General features: G+C 45.4%; 1 protein-coding gene across 5 annotated transcripts in view; it reads left to right on the forward strand.

The window, feature by feature from the left end:
* Positions 1-8,686: 8,686 nt before the first annotated feature.
* ANO1 (anoctamin 1) overlaps positions 8,687-16,472 on the forward strand; it is a 72,371-nt gene continuing 64,585 nt past the window's right edge. For 4 of the 5 annotated variants that reach the window (XM_042866873.1, XM_042866961.1, XM_042867135.1 and 1 more), the window contains exon 1: positions 8,891-9,119. In XM_042866873.1, the coding sequence (XP_042722807.1) occupies positions 9,062-9,119 (58 nt within the window). In that variant the 5' untranslated portion in view covers positions 8,891-9,061. Of the gene's footprint in view, positions 8,717-8,890; positions 9,120-16,472 lie in introns of those variants that run through there. The other variant, XM_042867303.1, reaches the window with a different exon arrangement.

A 16,472-nucleotide genomic window follows, 5' to 3' on the forward strand; every position in this document is an offset into this window, starting at 1 on the left:
TAGCTATCTTTTATGGGCAGCAGTTGAAAAATGAGTAGCAGCTGATCTTTCCCATATGTAACCTTACGACCTCACATGGAACCTTTCAGTGGGGCTGAAAAAACGAGGCAGAAATTCAGCAGTTAAAAATGTGAGGGCTTGGGTATTAGATTGCCCTTTAGTCCCACCACAGCTCTGCTCTCAGGATTTGCACTGCGTTGAGTCTCATGCTCACTTTCCACACTGGGCAAACTCCCCTTATTTGTATTTGCAGATGAGTGTATTTCAGTAGATGAGATTATCCTACAATTGATATTTTACTAACTTTTTTGGTTAGTTTTACTGAGCAAACACAGATCAAAAAAAAAAAGACAGGAAATTTGAATAATACACCACTAACATTTCTACGTTCATATTTATATGTGTGTGTGTGTAAAGCTAATCATTTTTTGCCTCAGCTTCGCATTTTGGGGGCAGGGGGAGGTTGGTATTTTTTTCTTCTTAGAAGCTCGATTGCCTCTTTATGAAACATAGGAAACAGCATTCCACCTTCTACCTTCTAGCTAGGGAAAGAAACAAGGCAGCATAACATGCACATGTGAAGCATTTGCTTTTCAGATGACTTCAACTGAAGGACTGATAAAACACTGCATTGCTGTCCTCTATTTTTGACATGTATCTCACTTGGAAAAACTATCAAGAGTTTTAACAGTTTAATTTATTGTATGTGAGCAGCATATATCTCACTCCACCAGCTTGTTGGTGCCCCCTTGTGTTTAAAAGTACGTGATAAATATCTATTGCATCTGTGAGTGCAAGATGCAAGGAATGGATATCGGGGCGGGGGGGGAGAGGAAAGCTTTTTTTTTTAGGGATTAGAAACAGGTTTTTAACTTGCATATTTTCAGGATTGTTTTTCAGATATTTCCAGACGTTTCCAACCCACTGATAAATGAAACATACAGATAACTTTATAGTAACCGTATTTTTAAATGCATTTCAATGAACGTTCAGAAACAAAAACAAAAACAACATTGGGCTTTTTTGTTTTCATTCTGTTCAGGTACATTGTTCTCATACATGTAATCAATGAATTAATTAATACTTTTTATTTTATGAAATAAATGTATGATTTGTTTTCAGGCACCAATATTTAAAAGCAAGTGGATTGTTGGATGTGCAGGTTATACACAGGAAAAAAAAAAGGGGTTGAGCAGAATCAGATCTTGTGCAAGCACATAGCTTCATAGATGTCAATATCTTTATCTTCAGTGTGTGCATTGGCTCCTTCCCATAAGAACCCAACCCACTGTTAAGATAAAAGAAGAAAGTGTAAGTTTCTTGGGTTTAATTTGTTACAAAGATAGTCTATAAAATAGGTTAAAAAAAAAAAAAAAAAAGTTATGCATGTGGTAGGTAACTAAGGACCAGATTTCCACCTTATTTTTGTGCAGCAGCACAGGCTGGGAACAAAATCCACACAGCTGGGTTCAGAACAGCAGGCATGCTGCCAAGTACATATTTTGCTGGGGTCCTGGTTAATGGCAGCAAATTGCACCCATCACATTTGTTGCAATTAAGGAACACTGGACGAGGCATGTCAGCAACTCAGGATCTGAAAGAGAACTGTCAGGCTATGGCACCAAGCTGTTATAAGAGCAATGACCAGACTTCGGATAGGTGTGTGATTACCATCCAAGCACAGCACAGGAATTCAGAAAACTTGAGAGCTGTTGGAGGTCCTGTGTTTTGAAGGGGAATACTCAAAAGCTGATCCTGAGATGTTTATGAGTCACTAGAATTTTTTGTGAGTGTATCTATTTCCCGTTGTGATCCATATAAACAATGGACTTCCTAAAATTCCAAATTCAATTTTCAGCTGTGGTCAGCAAGGGGCTGCTGTGATTTGAGTTTTCCCAAAGGGCAGCTTGCCTCTGAAAGGAAATTACTTTGCTGGGTAGCTCTTGGGTTGTAGTCTTGGCAAAAACAGTATTGATTCACTTACTGCAGATGCATGTCTGACTGTCTCAGGGAAGATCTACAAAAACTCTCAAATGACAGATTAATTATAAGTGCTACAATTAGACAGATTTATTAAGATTAGGTGGAGAAGGTGCCATTAAAGCTGAAGAAATGGCTCAGATGTCACACCTACCCTGGTGTCACATGCGGCAACAGCAGATGGGAGAAGTACCTTGGCTTAGTTGCAGGGAAGATGCCACGAGATTACAAAGACTTTTTTCTACTTCTTCCTATGCATTTCCTCTGTTCACCACCCAGCCTTGCCCACAGTTCCTGGCACTTGGGCCACTTTGTTTTGGCCAACCCTTTCTGCTTTGCTGGCCTCCCCTTCTTGACTCACAGTGGTGATGTTCAGAGGGCATACACCTGGCCCAGCATCACTCTCTTGCTCTTTACACACAGTGCATGCTGTGAGCTGTTGGTGATGTACTTGGTGTACTGCAACAGCTGATGTGGCTTTGTTACTCTTCATTATCTACCTGGGTATAGACAAGCTAGCTATATTTACAGATATATTGCTGGAAAGTGTGCAGTATTGAGTCTGATCAGGAAACAATCGCTGCAGCATTATTTTATTTACATAGATTCAAAACACGATGTAAAAATGTCCATACTCTTTCTCAGATCCATTTGATACTCAACAAAAGGTATGTGAACATAAACTGGTTCTCCAGGACCAATCAAATTTATTACCAACAATATAGACAGCCGTACCTAATTACTAAGGTGAGCACAATTTCTTTTAATTGTGTGTGATATACTGTCTTGTTCCAATCTGCAAATGGCTGCACAGGATAAATGGTTGCATATGAAAAATATTCTTCAAAACTTTTCTATATTTATTTCTCTCAGTACCTGTCCACTGAAAACACAGAGACTGGAAAAGTGAATGCAACTGTTTCTTCAACCTCTTCACATTTTGTTCTGCAGGACTTTGGACATTCCTACTTTGGAAAGTACAGATGAATCTCCCTGAATTGCTTTTGACTCAACCCTAGGCTGGACACCGAGCTCATTGGTCATGTGTTTCTCAGGGATCCACACACTGGGGCTAGATGAGTGCATGGTTAATGTCTTTAAGCCACAAATTGCTTGAGATTGAGGATATTACAATAGATATGGGTTAAAGCAAACAAAAACCTCAAAAACACCCCTTGCCAGCAGTTGTAACAGAGTAGAGGTAAGCATAGAATATACAGACACAATTCAGTGATGGTCATAGGTGTAATTTCCCTGCTGATATCCTTGTAAGGACCTTCTAAGATTTGTATACTACGTACAAATTGCTATTGTAGACCAGTGAGACTTGCACTGAGTAATTAGACTCTGAAAAAGCAGCCATGTGATTGTGCATAGTGCTATCCAAACAATAGCAAAGCAGCTCCTCTGCTGTTATACCACAACCTGGTACTGTTATAACAAATCTTCACTCATCTATGCAAGTCTTAATCTCTTGTTGTTGTGAAGCACTGTTACAAAATAATAGTCTTAAATTTCCAGTCACAACATAAAATGCACTTGTGATGGGAGTGGTTCCTCAGCAAGAACAGCAGCCCGTGCAGAGTGATGGAGGCCCCAGCATCTCCCCACATGCAACCATTCTGCAGGTTGCAAACAGCTGAGCAGAAAGAGCAGTGGGAAGGGGGGAAAGGGCTGCTGAATTCTTCCCTTAGCACCTGGGTGTTGGTCTGAGCTCCTGGGTGGATGGGCAGATGAAAGTACCTAGACCTTTGGGGATGATCCCTATTAACTCTAGGGATTAAGTGCCCAATGCAGGCTGGTGAGAACGGTCCTAAGGGACAGCTGACTGCAAGGAGAGGCTAGAAGTAGCATCTGTGGTCTTCTCCTGTCCAAGGTGCTTAGAAAGTGTTGGTTTGAATGATTGTTAGTATCCCTTTGAATCTTTAAAGAAAAGGCTTTGCTACTTCTGCTATAAATGGTGCATCCACAGCAGACTTGTGGAAATCACAGAAGATCACCCATACTAGATGTGCTTTGAGGGTGATGCAGGCTCCTGTAAATGTCAAGTGTAAGCAGTTTTTATTTTTTAACTTTCTTGCTTAAGACCTGTAGCAGAAATGCTAAGTCACAGCCTGAAGCAGTGATTGAGCACCTGGTGGGAAGGCAGGGGCAACCCAGGGGAACTCAGGTGCATGCAATGCAATGCACCTGAGTGACTAGAAGGGATGGATCTACCCCTTCCCAGACCTTATTTAAGGGTTAGCAGTGAAGGCAAGGATATCTTGCTGGGGATCCCTGCCTACCTGAGGCTTTCCAAGGGTAAGCAGCTTCTTTCCTTTATTTCTGTGCCTATGGTTGTTTAAGCAAATCCTTACTTGCTGCAGCCTAGGACTTTACTGCCCTGCTGTCATTGCTATACTTGTTATTGCATTACAAGATTAAAGAAATTGAGGCGGGTCATTGCATGCTGCTGCAGCTTGCACAGAAACACCTTGGGCTGACTTTTGTTTTGAGCTGTATGCCACAAAAAGGGAAAACAAAGATACATGAAAATTAGTCTTAATCTTCCTGTCCTGGTTACCTCAAGCTTCAGCTCAAGAAGGCAATCAATAGCTGCTCCTAACCATTAGCCACACAGATCAAAGATGAGGGAATGTGCATTTTCATGTCCGTTGGAAATGGCTGTGGATCGATGGACTTGTCTCTCATCTCAATCTCTTCTTGCTAGAGCACAAATGCAAGGATAACTGTACAGCAGTGGACTCTTGCAGCAGCTTGAAAGTGATGATGAGGATCTCAAAAAAGAATCAGAAAGTCTGATCAGCAGCAGCTTGAGTCCAATTGAATGGAGGGGGGATGAACTCAAGGTAGAGGGTTAACAGAGAAGGAGTGGGTTTTGCTTTGGTTCCCCACCCTCCAGCCTGTGCAGCTGGGCCAGTGCCATGGCTGCTGTAATTTCCTTCCATCGGCAGCAAGAGGAGAGCGGGAGACCAACTGTGACTCACATGGTCTGAGTCAAATCTTCTTTCTCGATGTTTCTGAGCACAGCTTAGAGCATCTCCTAATTTAATTTCAAAGCTCTGGCCAGGCTCTTGGGTGGTGTTACCTTCAACTGTAAATCACAGTGGGAAGCAGTGGGAGGTTCCTCAGACTTTTGGAAAATGACACTTGGAAAATTTAGCAGCATTAATAGGAAAACCCTGCATGCATTTGTAGTGGCTAATAGTAACTAGGGAAAGTGTTTCATGCAGAAATGAGAAAGGGACTAGCTCTTACATGTGCAAAATCAGGGTATTCTGTCCCAGAATTGTTCTTTTCCTAAGAGAACCTAATTATTCACTTGCCCAATGTTGCCTAAAATTGTGTGGATCAGCCATCCTAAATATCCTCATTTAGGGGTTCTATGGTGACCTTAAATATGTATCTACCATAGGCACAAGCAAACACCTATGAAGCAGAGAAGAATCTTAACAACAGATATATGTATATTTTTTTGCATCAGTCATTATATTGCATTTATCTTTGACCACATATGTAGCACACTAGACAATATTGTTTACAAACTTCAGTAAGTTTCTCATTCAATTTTGGCTAAAAGCGGGGAAAAAAAAAAGAGCAGGGAGTGTTGACAGAAGTAATATTTAAGTATTGTACAGAAGCATTCGAAAGATTGGTGCACTGATTGAAATAATGTTCTTAGCAGTATTTTCTTCATTCCAACACAACTGTGTTTGACTTGGATGAGACTGTAACAAGCACAATGTTTTGTGTTCTAGATACGTGAGCTCTATGTGAAGACAAAATGCACAGCCAGGAGACCAGCCACATGCCATCAGACCTGAGATCCCCCCAGCCCAGGACCAGTGTATGTTAGTGGTAAGCAGCAAGGGAAGGAGATGAGAAACAGAACATCCTTCCCCACAAATGCCTTTCCAGCAACCAGGAGCTTAAGAGCTTACACAGCTGAAAATTATAGCCAGACTGCTCTGTACAGAAGACATCACTCGAACCTATATTTCAATGGGTGGTTCACATCCCTTAAAAGAAAAAAAAAAAGTCTGTGCTTAGTCGAATTGCATGAAATGTAGCTACACTCTGTATCCATAGTTTGGTTGTATTTAATGTTATGAGTAATTTAATAATACTATGTATTCAGAAATACCACCAGCTGATTATCTTAGCATTACCACCTGCCAATTTCTCTGGGTATGTCTTTGCTGTTACAGCTACTCCCTCTTTTCCTCACAGATCCTGTCTGTGATTTTTAGGACTCTCCAGTATCTCATTCCCTACTTACACTACAACTCACCCGTTTGCTTTTACTTGGCATGTGGGTGATGAGCAGGGGGTGGGACCAGCTGTGCTGAGCTACGGCCAGGTCTCGTCCTTCCCCATGTGACTGTGCTGGCATGGCCCTGGGTGGCTGCCAGGGCTGTGGTCCTTATCTGAGTGTCTCCGCTGCAGGGACTGCCTCGCTGTGTGCCTCCAAAGTGAAACAGCCAGGAAAATAAATCTGAAGGCGACTGTGAGCAGCTGCAGGGCTGCCCCTGGGGCCAGTGGGGCTGTGTCACGAGCGAGTGTTCCTCCAGCATGAGCACCCAGAGCCTGTGCTTGTCTTCAAATGACAAGAGGTGAGAGCTGTGTTATTGTTGTTACAAAGGTACACAGTACATTCTGCAGGAGCAAACTATAAATATTTTCAGCAAATGCACTTACTGTAGGTGTGGGTGCCAAGTAGCACTGTCTCCTTCCTAATTGTTAGGAAAGCATTTTTGTTTTATTGCACAGACAAGTAGATTCCCTGTCCCTTTGCTGTTCTTCTTGCAAGTATGTGTTGAGATGGCACAGTGGGTTTATCACATGCCAAGGAGGAAAACTGCAACAGAGCTGCTGTCTCCTATCAGCCCTGCAGCCTATTTTAGCTCGGCGGCTCTTGTAATGACAAATCACGTTTCCTCTGCTCTTGCGCATGGCCTGAGTGTCCCTACAGCTCAGTTGCCATCCTGGGCACAGCAGCACCCTGACTGATGCCAGCCCAGCTCTGTGCCTGCCCACAGGGTGTGGGTACATCCCAGCGGATGGCAGCCGTGCAGCCTTTTGTCTGTCTGTGTGATTTTTCCATTCTCCTGTAGCTGTGTCCAGCTGTGGGCTTCTCTGAAGCAGCTGAGGGATCTGCTCAGGCTTCTGCATGGAGCAGGGAGAAGTGCCTGGCCTCCTGGTGCTGGGGGGGCAGTGCTTGGAGGTTTCCATTGCTATGAAAATTGGGCCAGGCCAGGGCCTTCTGAAATAACTGCATACAATTACTATAGTTTTGATTTTATTTTTTAGGCCACTTTTTTTTTTTTTTTTTAATATTGTTCTTTAACACTTATGCTCCAGCCTTGTTCAGGTGCTTAATTTTTATTTCATGTGTTTAGCTGGAGTATAACTTCAATTTTTGACATGCTGCCTGTCAGACTAAAATTTCCTAAACCTCATTATGAAATGAGGTTTTCGCTCAGCTGGCCTTTGGTATGGCTTTCAATAGGTGATGGAGAAGAGGATGCTCAGGGGAAGCTGTACTTCTCTCTACAATGACCTGAAAGGAGGTTGGAGCAAGGTGGAGGCTGGCCTCTTATTGTGAGTGATGCACTGGCATAGGCTGCCCAGGGAGGTGATGGAGTCACAGTCCCTGGAGGTGTTCAAGGAAAGGGCAGATGTGGCACTGAGTGACTTTATTTAGTGGGCATGAGTGATGGGTTGATGGTTGGACTAAACAGTCTTAGAGGTCTGTCTGACCTTAGTGATTCTTTGATGGGCAGCAAGGGCCACGTTCTGGTGAGTACCCAGCTCTGTGCCAGCTGTGCAGCCCTGCCAAGTGCCCACCCATGTGCCTCCCCAGCTGCGGGCAGCAGAGGAGCCTGTGGTCACAGTGAGATAGGATACTGGAATCCAGCATTGTTTCCAGATTTCTTTGTGTTTTGTATTCATGAGACAAATACATAGGTTGGGCTTGTACCTACATTTGGTTCTGCTGCAAAACTCAGTCCAGAACAAAGTAGTTGTAAGTAGGAGATCTTGCTCTCAAGCGCCTTTGATCTCTGGCAAGGCAAACTGGTACATGGAGCTTTGTACAGCACCATCTATTCATCTGCTCTTCTGTTAATAATAAGCTAATAAATAGTAAACTAAAATGTGCATTCTAAAAATAGATTAAATCCAAGCTTTCTCAAAAGGAAAAAAAAAAAAAAGTGCTAAAATTATGAAGAAGTAAAAAGATATAAAACCTAGCCTAAAAGCATCCTGCTTCGGTTTTGAAGCCTTTAAGGACAGTAGTCCATGAAGAAGCCCGTGTGAGTAAATTCCTGCGTTTATTTGATGTTTAACTGATGTATTCTCTACCCACCGCATCAAATCTCAGATCTTCCCAGGAAAGTTGAAAGTTTTGAAAACTTTCAAAACCTAGCGGCTCCCGGAGCCACAACGCAGTACGCTTTGGGTAACACAGGAAAGCCGAGAGCGGGACCGGAGCGACACGGGGGCCGGCAGGTTGCAGCTGAGCGCGTCCGAGCATCCCTCGCCGGCTGCGCGCAGTGAAAGCCGGCACACGCGGGGCAGGGCGAGGGTTGGCCTCGGGCGAACTCCCGCGGCACCGCTCCGCTCTCGCCGGGCACCGCGGGCGCGCTGACCTTTGTCGGCCGCGCTGCCCCCGCCCGGCCGCAGCTGCCGCCGTCCCTCCGGCGCCCAAGGTCAGGGCAGCGCCGTAGCCGCGCAGGTAGGCGCGGAGCTCCGCGCGGGGCGGGGGGCGCGGGCGGGGAGGGAGGAAGGGAGGGGAGAAAGGAGGGAGGGAGCGCGGCGGCGTGACGCGGAGGGCCGGCTCCCCGCGGAGGGCCGCGCTCCCGGCGGGCCGGCGCCCGGCGCCCTTATTTAAAGTCGGCTGGGGGGCGGCGGGGCGCTGCGCGGTGCCGCTCGGCGGGTGAGCGAGCCCTCCCCGAGCACCGAGCGGGGGGAGGAAGTGGAAAAGGATAAAAGGGACGAAAAAAAAAAAAAAAAGGGAGGGAGGAGGAACCCTGGCAAGTTGAGTTTGGTACCTCAGCCGGGCTGCGGGGATCGACGGGCGATGGATAAGGATGAGATCCACCTGCACAGGCTGCCTGCCGCCGCGCCGTGGGGACCGCGTAAGTGTGCGGCGGGGAGAGGAGAGCGGGACGCGCTGCGCTGCGGGAGCGGTGTTACGGGTGGTGCTGCCCTGCGGGGTGCCGAGCGGTGTTACGGGTCCCGGAGTAATCTCTGCGAAGTAGTAGGGAAATAAAACGGCGTTCTTACCCCACCCCCCAGAAGCGTAGAGCGGCATAAAGTCTTCTTTATCTACGTTAATGTAGTAATTAAAAGCTCATCTAGCCTCAGGAAGCCAGGCTAATTATGAAAAATTGCTGGAGTACGAAGTAGATGAGACAAACCCTTGATTCAGTGGCTGCTGTCATTTCACACTGTGCCGCGGCAGGCTAGCAAAAAAGGTCTCACAAAATGAAATGGGTTTGCTCAGCCAGTCGGTAGTGTCCTCACAGCACTGGCTTAATGGTGTGTCTCTGAATCATTAACTAACGTGTGCAGCAAAATAAATTATATATATTGGAAAGGGAAAATACATTCCTTGGCTGAGAAGTTGCAGAATGTTTTGAGCCAAAGAGCCAAGCGCTTAAATGGTAGGGGGTGGGAATTTCCTTGGCTTTGCTGTGGAAATAAATCCTAGCTCAGTGGCTGTGGGTGCACACATGCACTGACACACGCGTTTGTAGAAGATACCATGCATGCACATATACACCACGTGCAGAAAATCCTCATGTGCACGCATTGGGGCACAAATTTCACAAGCACTATTTACTGAACGCATTTTTCTCCTGGTTTAGAGGCTATAAAGCTAGGGCTGAGATGCTAACCAGGAACATGCTGTAACCCCCTTGGTTATCCTGCAGAATTGTATATAAATGCAGTAAATTTAGTGTGGCAACATTTGTGAATTCCATACTTCACAATCAAAATTCCAAATCTTACTGTTTGCAGCTAAAAATAGCGTGGGGAGCCCTTTTCTTTACTCCTTCTTTCTGGATTCCCACGAAAACCGTTATCCTGGAGTCTCCTTACTACATGGCCAAACATTCAACTGGAGCTCAGCCCAGTTCTGAAATGCTCCGTATGCCATGGGCTGGTGGAGCAACCAGGAGGAGAAGGGAACAGGTTCTGAGTCTGTGATACGGCGCAGCTGGGCTGTGCAGCTCAGCACTGGGGAACGAGGTTGCTGAATTCTGCCTGCCCCATGTTCTGAGTTGAACGGAGGAGGTGTAAGTCCTCTGTGCTGTGTGTTGTGGAATGGAGGCTGAGGTGTTATCAGGGATGGCTGTAGGAGGGCAAGGGGCAAAACTGGCACTGCGAAGCTCTGGCTTTGTGCAAGTGGCCATTTATCCTGAGGTAATGGCAGCGGTAGGGCGAGTCCTGGGAAGTTCAAGTGGCACTTTATCTGTGAGGAACTCAGCATAATGATTTGCGGTGGCATTCTCTATTTAATTTCTTAATCACCCATCAGCCGCACAAATACTGTGCACCAGCTTTGTTAGTGAGTTCAAGGAGCAGCTTTGCTCCTGGAAGCACACACATATTCCTGTTGGTATTATATCCCAAAGAGTATGTTTGTGAAGCTATTTATGGGATGAAGCTCCTGATGGATCCATGCGCTGCAGTGCAATGCTAGCCCTGGTCAGTCCTCGATCATGTTCTGCACTTGTTGCTGGAGGAGGATCAGGTGGAGATTTGTATTGCACCAGGTCTTTATCCCTACAAAGCCTTGCTGCAGGCAGCTGGGGTGGGACAGAGTTAGGAAAAGCTGGTATCAGAGGGAGGGTGGCAGGAGAAAAAAAAAAAAGCAAAGGAGAGGTGTATTGCCATACTGCTGGAGTTACCTAAAGACTATTTCATGTTTTTCTAGGAATGAGCTGGATGGTGACCTTGGTATGTTGTCTTTGGTTCTGTAGGTAGCAGAAGAGGCTGGGGGTCCTCGGCCCCTGCCCACAGCCCCAAGCACAGAAGGTGGTGGCTCCTGACTTGCTGCCTGCTCCTTCCTTGCGCTCTGGGCAACCAGGATGTGTGAAGAAAGGGCTGGGGCAGAACTGGCTGAAAAGGCAGTGTTGTGTTGGTTGGGGAAAGACCTAGAGTAGATCATCTTGCCAGTGTAAGGCATGGGGGCACTGGGACAAGTGCTTGGGGCACAGCTTGGCACAGTCGTGCCATCATCCCCTGCATATCAACAGTTAAAAAGCCCCTGAGAGAACAGCTGGATCCCTTTGAAAACGATAGGAGTTCTTATGTGATGAGGCTGTTGTACGCGACAGTGAGGCATTTCCACCTCTTTTCTCAGAATTACTTCACTCATGCCTGAGCAGGGTCCCCCAGCACGGCTCCATCGACTCCTCTGCAGCACCCATCTCCCTGTGGTAGTGCTGCAACAATTCTATTAACGGCAAAAATGATGAAGCATATTAAGCTAATAATTAATCAGAGATGACAAGGGACTAATAACCATATTGATTTAATTAGGACTTCTTTTCCAGCTCTGTAACTTGCGCTCACGTACATCATTAATGTAATATTTTAATTTGTACTAATAACTTATTAATTTCTGCGGCTGGGCCACAGAGATGTAGAGGGGATGGGGAATGAGGAGGCAGAGTGAGCAGGCAGGAGAGCGGCCCTGGGAAGGGGCGGTATTTATTGGTATCCACAAGGCAAAAACGGCCCTTTTGACGTTAATTACACCCTTTGGCTTCTGGTGATTTTGAGAAAAGGAAATGCTTAGGGACATGCTGTGGCTGGAAAATACAGCTGGTTTTAAATTAGGATCAGTTTGTGGGCAGGGAAGAGCAGAGGGGACTGTGGCGGACAGGATAGGCTTCAGAGCATTACTGTGCAAAAGGTTGAGGAGCACGGAGCTCGCTCATTTTCCCCCTGCTTCATTCCACACAGTTGTTCAGTCACTATGGGTCAGCCCTCAGCTTGGTATGTTCCACAGGCAGCTGTACCAATGACCAGTTTTTAGGAATGCCCAGTGGGAACCCATGGCACCACCACATTCTGCGATGCTAAGCCACCCCATGCCAGCTGCTGGGCTGGTGTCACATCACAGGGTGATGTCAGCAGCAACGTGCAGCTTATTTCCAGCGCTTTGAAGAGCGACAAGGTGGTGATGCCTTGGTTGTCACACAAGGTAATTTATGGCACGCGCAGGCCTTTCAGAAGCTGCCCGTCCTGCTCCCAGGAGCAGGAAGCAGAGCAGCCTCAGCTGCATTAGTCACAGCCTCTGCCCCAGGCCTGCCCCTGTGCACCCACGGGAAGAAGAGATGTGTTTATTTGGCTTAGCCTTCAGTTTCCTACCTTCACCCCAATGCCTCTGAGAGTGCTGCTGCAGCCCAGCAGGGGAGGCTGGCCCTTCCATGTGCTCCCTCGCCTTCTTTCAGCCACTGTCCTGGGACAGCTGGGCTGTATCCCCGCTCTTCACACACTCCATGTCACACTCTGCCATACTGGCTTGTCCCCAGGGCTCTCAGCCTCACTGCCGCCCCAGGTTCTGCTGCTTTCCCTTTTCTTCCAGTTCCCATCTCTGAGCCTTTCCCTGGCAGTCTGTGCTTCCAGCTGCTATGGAAGCTATTTCCAGATCTGACCTGATGGAAGGATGGAGATCCCGTGCCATCTCCTTGCAGTATCTTTGCCCATTGCCGTATCTGCATACCTGATTTGTTCTTGGCAGCTCTGAGTCAATGCAAGAGCTTGCTTGTGCGTTCTTACTCCTCTGAGTGGAATATTAATAATATACATAATCATCAAAATTGTCCTCTCTGACTGCACTCCAAAAAATGCAATTTCTTTCTTTTGTAAACTGACACGAGTCTATGACTTTTTATGCACAACTGTAAGTGCTCTGAGGGAGTTTTAAAATCTGAAACCTGTTGTGGAAAGGTTAAGTAGCGTGCAGGTGTTAACTGTTTCTTTTAATTTTTATAAATTACTTTTTTTATATCCTGGCTTCAGTGGTTGCAAGTTCTGTGCTGCTGGTCCTGATGCCTTACCTCTCCCACTGTTTGTATCCTATGCAGAGGGAGCATACACTGTGAGGAGGAAACACTTTGTTTTCTAAACACCTTGCAAATATTTGTTGCCTCATGTACTTACTTATTGGTATCAGCTCATGCACCACTTGCAGAACAAACTTGGAATATGTGATAGGCATCTGTGTGTGATAAGGAAGGTTCTCCAAGGAAAACTGCCCACAGAGAGAAAAACACATTTTACAGCACTCAGTAAAAAAGGGAAAAGGCTGGCAACTGAAAGTGCAGACTGAGGGTGCACTTTGAAAAAGTATATACAGAAATTGAGCAGTTACTGGCTTCAGCAATATTGTGAAGGCACAAGTAATGAATGCTGAGTCTTCTGGAGTCACCTTAAAGCTTTTTTAGCACGATACAGTGGCAGTCCTATAATTCTTCTTGAGAAGAATAAGACCTCTGATGTGGAGGTTTTGGGGTGAGGCTTCTCTGTACATGTTGGGTTTTTGCTCCTTTGGTATAAGAAGAGTGGCAGAAGTGGATCTTGTGCTGTTATTTATGTCCGCTCATTTGTACTATAGCATCTTGGCTGGCAATGTACTGCAGGATATGTCAATGAGTGTGCTTTGCAATTCTTCCCGGATTTTGGCAGGCATAGATTCAAAATATGGCATGACTTTATGCTTCTGGTATGATTGCCCAGAAAAAAAAATCTACTGCAGACTGCAAAAGATGGAAGCTTTTATGCAAATGCCATTAAATTCATCACTGTGTGTTGTGGCACTATTGTCTTGAAAAGGCTTTCTACTTATGTATGCATGCTATTTTGGCAATAGGATGGGAAGAAGGGTTGTGTGGGCGTGCTGCATTTGCTGCTCGGTTTTGGGGAATTGAGCATCCAGCTCCACAATACATCACACGTTTGGTTTTGCTTGATGTTGACATGGCCTGCGTCTGGAGGAGCTGACCTAGGCATCAAGGTCTTCTCCCCTGTATTTAGTTTTGGATGCTGTTAGTAGATGGCATGGGTGTAGCAGATTGGGATGTACTGGTAGTAACACGGTGTATCCAAAAGCAGGAATTGACTGTGGAGCCACTGGAAGGATGGGGAGCCTCAGCCATGCCCACACAGCTGTAGCTTGCTGGTGGAAAGGCTGTTCCCCACGTCTGCTGGAACTGCCCCGTTATTGTCCGTGTCCTGTGCTCTCTGGCACCAGGTCTGCCTGGCCCAAAAAAGGAAAATGGCTCTGTGTGTAGTCTGAATGCTGGTATGTGGTCAGCCAACCTCAGCCAGATGCTTGTATCTTGCTGCATACTTTTGAATGTTCTTTTTTGATGAATGGCAAGAACAGGATTCTAAAAATAAATTAATAGTTTTCCCTTTTTACTTCCTGTGACTTAATATACTTTATTTATCTATATAGCTACTAGTCATCGTCATTCTTCAGCTCACAGGAGTATAAACAGAGCTGAGCCCCAGACACTGAGTGAGGACTTGGAGCCAGGCTTTATCCTGGTTTCCAGCTGAGTGTGGGAGCTGCGAAGCAAGGATGGGAATAAGGACAGGCAGGGATGGCTCTGAGCTGTGCTGCAGAGGCCTTGTGTGTGAAGAGGCAGTGAAAAAGTGATCACCTTAGTTTATCCTTAAAATGATAAAACCTGAGTGAGGTTCCAGTTAATTATTTCTCCAGCATTATCCCTACTATTGATCAAGCTGATGTCCAAACCAATGGTTGCTTTCATTTAATCAGCTCAAGCAATGTACTTTAATAAATTTAGTCTTTCAGGAGATGTATTCAATTCATCATATTGTTGATTCCATGTCCCAGACAAATCATAAACTTGAATCAAACAGATCTGAAAATAAATTAGTGTTATTGGTTTTTTTTGGGAAATGATCTCCCTTCTGTGATGATTGATTGCCTACTAGAATTAAAGGCTGCTCTGTACTGTGGATCATAGTGTGGTAATATTTTACTTGTGAGAAATGTCTAGTATCTGATCTAAAACATGCTAAGCATTATTTCTCACCCCAGGACATAAGATTCTATGATATGGCGTAGCTTGGGAGGGCCTCTCTGTTGTGAAGAAGGGTATCTGCACGTTTTGGGGTATATAAAGCATATTATAACGTAAATTAAATAAGAAAAGCACCTTATAAGGTATGCTGAACAGTTTGAATCTGCGCTGTTTGAATCTTAGTGTATCCACATATCATGGTGTGGATAATAGGACTGGTTTGGTGTCCTATGCAGGAAGAGGGCTTTCTCCCAAGCAGAGTAATGCACGGTGAATGTCCAAATATTCCATATTTTCCGTCTTTAATCAGAATAACTGATTGTATAGAAGACACGAGTTGAGAAACCTTTCATTTTCATTTCCGAAGATGAAATACATTCAATTCAGCTCTATTGAAAGTCTGGGCGGTCTATTTGGGGTGTAACACTTGATGCTGTATGTAGTAGGAGATGGCATTACATTCCTGTGCTCCTCTCGCTATCCCTGTATCTTTTCTAACCTTGCCAATACATACACTTGCCTCATTTCCATGTGTACCACATCTGTATTGTTTCTTACGGAAATTTTACTTCCTTCCCCTCTTTCTCCTTTCATTATGAACTCTACCTGTCTACTTTCATCCACAGCCGTTCTTGGAGCTGCTGTGAGATTGTTTGGTGAATGTGAATGCTTTTTCGGGATCTGTTCAGTTGGATATTGCCGAAGCTTTGCATTCTTCACTCTTTACTATCCTGTTAATTAAAACAGCTCAAAGCTTCCAAAACCAACAACCTTTGCTCTGGATGCATGTTTACAGTTACTGTGAGTTAAATGAAAGCCTTTCGTAAGAGGATTTGGGGAACTTGATCAAGTGGAAGGTGTCCCTGTCCACTGGGGTCATAACTAGACGGTCTTTAAGATCCCGTCCAACCCAATTCATTCAGTGATTCTCTGAGTATTGAGTCCCGAATATCTTGTTGCAATGTCATAGTTTTCCAGGGATGCGGGCATCAGAGTTGTGTTTGTCAGTTCCTTAAGTCTGTGTGTGAACAGCTTGCTAGGGTTTAGTGTTGACACTGATGGGGACGTAGATCTGAAGTGCTATTTCCTCTTCACAATTGCTGTCAATAACCCCTTTGGCAGATAGCTGAGACTGGCTGGAAGAGAAGAGAGAACATCTTTAGGTGCATCAGGAGGACATACCTCAGCTATCAAGGACAACTATTTCTATGCTACAGACTGGTGTTTCAAATTCAGTCACTTTGTAGAATTATTTCACCCTGTGTGCCTTGAGGCACCAGAGGACATTTGGGCTCTCATAATAGGAACAGATCCTGTAACAATTGTACGGGAGGATGTGCAACGTGTCCTCCTTTAGCTCACGTGGTGGGAAGCCAGGCTGAGAGGCAAAGGCTGAGTGCAGACGCCCTGTCCTAGCCC

This window comes from Lagopus leucura, unplaced genomic scaffold, assembly GCF_019238085.1.
Source record: "Lagopus leucura isolate 7727_CA_CO unplaced genomic scaffold, USGS_WTPT01 Super-Scaffold_1, whole genome shotgun sequence".
Lineage (NCBI taxonomy): Eukaryota > Metazoa > Chordata > Aves > Galliformes > Phasianidae > Lagopus > Lagopus leucura.